Source organism: Agelaius phoeniceus, chromosome 2 (assembly GCF_051311805.1).
Source record: "Agelaius phoeniceus isolate bAgePho1 chromosome 2, bAgePho1.hap1, whole genome shotgun sequence".
Lineage (NCBI taxonomy): Eukaryota > Metazoa > Chordata > Aves > Passeriformes > Icteridae > Agelaius > Agelaius phoeniceus.
The window spans coordinates 102781389-102788475 of record NC_135266.1 but is presented as its reverse complement, the minus strand read 5'-3'; the positions used below and the strand labels follow the sequence as shown (position 1 = coordinate 102788475).

Here is a 7087-nt window from a genome sequence, read left to right as displayed (position 1 = left end):
GACTGACACAGGCACAGGCTGCCCAGAGAAGCTGTGGCTGCCCCATCTCTGGAAGTGTTCAAGGCCAGGTTGGATGGACTAGGAGCAAACTGTTCTAGTGGAAGGTGTTCCTGCCCATGGGGAAGAATGGCTTTGGAATGAGATGAGCTTTAAGGTCCTTTCCAACCCAAGCCACTCTATGATTCAAAATATACCTACCAGTTTCCTCTGATGACGACATTGCTGTTATTAATGGCTTTCATAATGGCACAGATTATAGGATCTTATCCCAAATTTCAACCTATTTTAGGATAATTTTAAACTTGAAATTTGGGATGAGAAAAAATGGAGAAGGAAAGATGCCTCTTAGAATAACAGATCTTAAATTGCTTTTTCCTCTGAAATACAACATGAATTTTGAGAAAGCAGCCAATCCTCAAGGATGTTGAAATTATGCTGTCACACATCCTAGCGCTTCAGACAAACACAGGATTGTGAGCACCCAACTTTACCTGGATTAATTTTTATAGTTCCATCTTTACTCCAGTTCATCATTCATCACCACTGAGCAACACTCCAGACCTTATCCCGGACTGAACAAATTAGAAAATCTAAAAGAAACATGGGTCTCCATTTTTAAAAGCCCATTTGTCAGCAGTTACCACTTATAGAGATCTATTGATACCTGGCATTTATAAGATTTGATTATCCAAGTTTTTTGTGCTTTGGCACTAATACAGGAAATCTCTTATCCACACCTTTAGCCTCAAGCATGTGAGCCATCCCTTTTTAAGTTGTTGTCATGTGTCATGCTGTCGCCCTGATTTTTTGAGATTTTCTAAGCCTTCTGATATTTACATTCTTGTGACGAACTTTCTCACACACTTTCTGTAAATAACTCATTGTTTTGCATTCCTTTATGGGGGAGGAGAAAGTTGATAGACTGTTGGTCTGTCCAGTGTCATTGGAGAGGTGGCACTGTCACCTTCCAATCCACTGTCACTCTTGGAAAACTATAAATGTTGGAGTCAGAAAATAAACTTCCTTTTTTTTACCTTGGGAACAGCATCATGTTCATGTCGTGTTATTTCGTGTCTTATAGTAACATCATGAGAGTGGGCAGACTTCACAGAGTAACTCAACCAATGACAATTCTTAGATCTGAATTTCATCCTTACACTGACAGCAGCACAAGGGTTCTGGTGCTATGTTATGGATCTGGTGGCTTTCTCCTAAGCTCTGTACTCCTGGCAGCATATCCCTTTATATCCCAGCTCCTGCAGTTGTGCAGTTATGTGATACCCTCTTCTGCCTTAAAAGAAATTTCAAGACAATGTGGTTCAGGTAGATACCTTGAAAAATTCCACTTAAAAGAGCAAAAAAGAGAAAACTTTCCACATAGCCCAGAAAGTAGCTTTAAAAATTAAAACTAATTTAATTTACAATACAGACGAAATACTGTCCATTTATTCTTACCAAAAGAGGAAATAAAAAAATCCACAACGTATTCTGTTGTTACTATTTTTATTATTATTGTTGCTCTCACAATTAGAAAACACAGTTAATGCTGCTTCCATGAAGAGAGGGTAATTTGTTCTTTAGATGAATAAACCAAAGCTCTGCTGAGATATTTAATCAAACTCTGTCTGACTGATGAAACTGGTCCTGAGAGTAAAACAAAACAAAATATGTTGTGCATGTTAAAGTCATTAATCTCAGGTGGATTTTAAGTTTCCTGTTCTTTCTCCCCCTCTCCCAAATCTTGTTTTCTGCTCCATCTCCCTTGCAGGGGAGAAAGTCGTGCCTGTTATAGCTCCAATCTGCTCTTGGGAATAAAACAATGGTGTTTCACAACCCCCTGTCTGATGCAGGGAAAGCCAAATCTTTTGTCACAGGGTGAAGGTCTAACAACAATCAATCCCAGGCCTGAATTTTCCTCTTGTTCCCCATATTCCCAAGTACCTCCAGAGCCTCCTCCCAGCACTTTCCCCAAACAGGTAGCCCAGAGCTGGGCAGCACAAGTCTGTCTCACTTGGAGGATGATAATGGCTGTCTACAGGGATCTGTTTTCTAGCAGGAAGAGGGATGGTCCCTCAGGGACTCTTTTATCACTTTCCTGACAGACACTTCTAATTGTATTCAGATTGTTTTCTTCTTCCCTCACTCCCCCTCACCAAGGGCTTTTCCAGCTGCATGTGAAATATTGTGGGCTGCCTGCTTTAGTATAATTAAGATACTTTCTATTTTTGTAGAATAAAATACACAATCAGATGGGAGTTTTTTATCATGAATGGCATTTGCCTACCTTATGGAGAAACCTAAATGATATAAAACTGGAAGGGGTAAGGATGGGGGGGATTAATCAAAAAATACAAAGTCAACCAGATGTATACAGGGTCTAAAACCTCAGATCAGAAAATAGCATTAAGTCCAAACTGTTTTATTAAATCATAGATTTTTTTTTCAAATTATTAAAATAGCATAATACTCTTCAGGATAGCTTGGCTGTTTCCATCAGGGGTAATATTGTAAATGTGTGAAATAATAGTGTTTGTGGGAATAAATCATATGTATTTTGCCAGCTAGTGTAAACCAACAGTACTATGTAGTATGACATGGAGTTGGGCTAAATTATATCAGCTGCTGGGATGTGGTAAGACATGTTATAAGAAGGGAACTACAGCATCACCTGACAAAGACATTCACAGTAATTAAGCTGTTTTCTGCAGTAGCTGAAGGATCTCAGTGTTTCAGAGCAAAGCCTTGAAAACTGCTTGCTGAAGGCCTGAGAAAGGGAAGGAGGAATGTATTTTCCTTGCAGAGCTGGTTTGTGACAAATATTCTCCCAAATATCTTTCACACAGCACATGCACAAAAAAAATATAGAATCGTGGAATGATTTGGGTTAGAATGGACCTTGAAGATCATCCAGTTTGAACCCCCTGCCATGGGCAGGGACACCTTCCTCTAGACTGCAGAAATAGCTTGGCCATTCTGTTTTGGATCACTGTTGTATTGATAATTGAAATTGAGAGATGTGACACTTTTCTGGCCTCTCTGCACTTTGCTGCTGATGCAAGGAGTGAAGCATCAGAGACAGGTTGCAAGGAGAAAGATGTACTAGGAGTGGTTCCACTGGTATGGCCCTGTATTGCAGGTACTCTATTCCTAGTTCTTATTAAAAGGAAAGGAAAGCAGAAAGTACTGTCTACTGCTCATAGAAAGACATTTTCTGAAAAAAAATTGGAAATGCCAGAGCATCCAGAGGGACATCACAGAATCACAGAATGGTTTGGGGTGGAAGGGACCTTAGAAGCTCATAAGACCTTAGAAGTGGTGGACCTTAGAGGTTCCACCCCCTGCCATGGGCAGGGACACTTTCCTCTAGACCAGGTTGCTCCAAGCCCTGTCCAACCTGACCTTGGACACTTCCAGGGATGGGGCAGCCACAGCTCCTCTGGGCAACCTGTGCCAGGGCCTCACCACCCTCACAGGGAGAAATTTCTTTCTAACATCTGATTTAAACCTATCTTATTTCAGTTTAAAGCCATCATACTGCTGAGATGGCCCTAGCTGGCTGGATGAAGCAGGCCTGTGTAACAAGGGAGGCTGCAGTTTATCAGACCTTGCCCTGTGCATGATTCTCACCTTAGGAAGGTACATCCCCCTGGGCACACTCCCAATGCAGTGTGCAGCTGCTCCAGAGAAAAAAGGGCCCTGAAATTTAGAAGTTATGGCAAAAGCAATGTAACACTGTTAATTCATAGACTAACAGCCTATGACATGGGCTGGGGCCACACAGATTTTTTTGTCAAAGAAGTGAAGTTCAGGTGAAGCCCATGATGGATTATCTGGAGAAGCCAGCAGAGATTTTGAACATGGTTGCCCCAAACTGCAAAACTCCAAACAATTCAGCCATTTCAGGTCAACATCTTCAGTAACAGACATCTGTGGCATGGCTAAAGTTCTGCTGTGAGTTCATTTCCCACCTGATAGACCTGCAGATGCCTAATTGGTTTACTCACTTCTTTTAATTACAGGTGATGATTTCTTCTGACATGAGAAAGCCAGTCAAGGATCACAGGTCTGACATGGGAAGAGTGAAATGCAGCTGAAAACAGTGTATGCATTGACAATTTCTTCCTTTTTACTAGTTTTTCACCAAGCAGAAAGACTCATGACATCAGCAAGGGAGCAAGAAAAAGAGTCATTACAGAATGGCATTGAAATGCTCAAATTTTTCTTCAGTCAGAACATCTGTGCCTTGTTGGCATCATCAGAAACTGGAAATAAAAATAAAATTCCTTAAAAGAATGAGAGTGGATGGTTTCTTTACATATCAAATGAAGCCAAATTCTGGCCTTGGAGAGCAGTGGGATTTGTGCCACCAGCCTGTCTGCATGTCAGCCTAAAGGCACCCACCACTCATCACTGCACTGCAGAGATGTTTTAGTCCATCAGCTTTTATGAGGTGACAATAACACAAACCACTGTCAAGCTATGAAAACTCTTTTTTTGCCTGCTCATAACTGGGGGCTAGAAGGAGGCAACAAGACCAAACCCATTACAGCAAAGCAAAATATCTGAAGAGAACAAAATGCCTCTAATTTTGCTATTATAGCACATGATGCTTTTCTCTTCCAATTCCCCAGGGCTGCTCACACACATGTCAGAGGCAGTTGCCCCCTAGAGATTGACTAAGTGGAAAAAAAAGAAGATTTGGAGAAAGATTGTGGTGTAGCTGACATATTCCCCCCTAGGAAAGTGACAGAGTCCCTCTACATTTGTGTAGGAGTGATTTTTTTGGCTGCTTACAGCATTTTGTATGGGGCTGGGGTACTCAAGAATGATCTGAAAGACATCAGAAGCTCTGCTGCCTTCTGTTCCTGGAGCAGCATCCTTCTCCAACATCACTTTTCATAATCAGTACACAGGGCTGGATGACCACTAAAAATAAACCAAAACGAAAATTCCCCCCCAAAACCCCAAGCAAACAAATAAAACAAACAAACAACAACAAAACCCCAAACAAAACCCCAAACAAACAAAACCAACAAACGATAACAAACAAAAAAGCAAATAAGGGAGCCTAGGTAGGCTATGTTAAAAACTCCCCTGCACAGCAACTCCTCTCCATGTGCAGGAGCCAGAAGCCAACCAACCATGACATGAGAGGTGTGAGCCATGTTTGTTATTAAGCTCTTCAGGGGCACTGGGAAATTTTACCAATGAGAGTGATTGCTGATAAAAAAACAAAACAGCAATGGTGACTCTTCCTTTCTCCAAGTGTAATGTTCCATTTTCTTGACTGTATCTTGGCTAATTCTGCTCAACATTAAGAGGCTGGGGAGACAGGGAATAAAGAAACTTATTTATCCCTATGCTAGTGAGTGCCTCAAACCATGTTCTTTTCCCATTCTTGGGAGGAAAATCAGAATTGCCTTCCAAGTAGAAGTGTGAAACAATAATCTAACATTTTGCTGTTGCACCAGTAACTTCAGCATTTATTTCATACTATTGTTAATGCTTGTTTATAATATAAGGATATATTTATGTAGGAAGTAAAGTAGATGAAAGCACAAGATATAAATATTTCTGTATATCTGCATACAAAAGAAAATATGTACAGCCACAGATAGTGGTTCTCTGCTGTGTCAGGGCAGAGCCAGGTGAAGGACTGACAGGTTCCTGCTCCTTCCTGCTGTGAATAGCTGCTGACTTCCAGGGATGCTGGCTTCCAATAGCTGCTGACTTCCATGGATGTGCTCCCTACAGCCAGGGCCGCTCCACTCTCTGCAGTTTCCTGAGGTTGGACCAATAGTTTTGTGGGGGAAGAAGCCAGTGGCACATTTCCCCAAGGATTTGATAGATCAATGTGGAAGAATGTCAGTGACTAAGGGTATCACACCCAAAGGGCAAAGAGATAGAGAGCAGGAGCTTGCTGTTTTTCTTTACTTTCCCACTGGACTTGGATTTTGTTCTGTTATTTTATCCTAAAGCCTCCACTGCTATCTTGTGGACCCCATAAAGTCCTTCTCAGCCTACCCTACTCTCACTGCCTCCAGGATTCCAGGGGATTTTTTTTCATGGCTGAATTTTGTCCAGCCTGGGCGAATCAAGGATATATTTTCCTTCAGCAATCAGCTCAAAGTGGCAGACCTGTGTTAAAGAAAGATTAAAATTAGTTGTTCATTCCAGAGGATTGACCTGAAATCTTTCCACTTTTTTATCATTCAGAATGGATGATTCCTTGCTGAAAATTAAGTCTTTGGAACAAAGACAGTTATTGCTGAAAAGTTGTAGCATTTTCCCTTGTGGGATGGTCCTAATGGAGATTCAGTACGTGTGCTAGAAGGCACAGGCTGCTGTGAGTCTTAGTTACTGTCAAACAAATGGTGCCTTTTTTTCCCCCCAGGGGAAGTTTCCATATTTATTTCTCAGAATACTAAGGCACTTGATGGCTGGACATCATTGGCAACCATAGGAAATATTTTGGAAGAAGATACCATCCCAAATGAAGTTTTGTCTTCTCAGAGAGCATTTTATTGGTGAGCAGAAACATTTGTGGGTCTGTTGCCTTTTGGGAGGTTTTTTTACGTTCTTATTTTTACTGGTGTGATTGTTGCTTTTCCTCCTACCATCTCTCCTCAAGTCAAGTGTCTTTACAAGATAAATGGTGTCTAGTCAAGGAGATGTCTTCTCTGAATAGTGCTGGGGTGCTGCTGCTGCTGCCTGAGCTCCCAGGTGTGCAGAGGAGAGTTTTTATTTGCACACATATCTCTCGACAGTCCTCTCGCACTTTTTACAGGTCACGTAGCAGCACCAGTGATATTTGCAGTGGCAACGCTCCACCACCTTGTCCATGTAGGGGTTGTAGCCTCTGCCACAGCACATCAAGTCGCAGCTGTCACTCCCGTTGGAAGTCTTGTTGCATTGCCTGGAAGAAGGAAAAAGCTGTGAGCATGTGCAAATTCCTGCTGGGTTTTCCCAAGCCCTTGCTGTGTGGTGCTGCTGGGCCTGACAGCTCTGCAGGGCACTGGGTGAAGCCAGCTCAGCCAGCACCCAGCCTACAGCCCCCTGTGCCTGCAAGGGTGCCAGGGGAAGCCCT

General features: G+C 42.1%; 1 protein-coding gene across 1 annotated transcript in view; it reads right to left on the bottom strand.

Moving 5' to 3' along the window:
* Positions 1-1486: 1486 nt before the first annotated feature.
* WNT11 (Wnt family member 11) overlaps positions 1487-7087 on the bottom strand; it is a 32212-nt gene continuing 26611 nt past the window's right edge. The window contains exon 5 of the mRNA XM_054627741.2: positions 1487-6916. Coding sequence (XP_054483716.1) covers positions 6742-6916 — 175 coding nt within the window. The 3' untranslated portion in view covers positions 1487-6741. The remainder of the gene's footprint in view (positions 6917-7087) is intronic.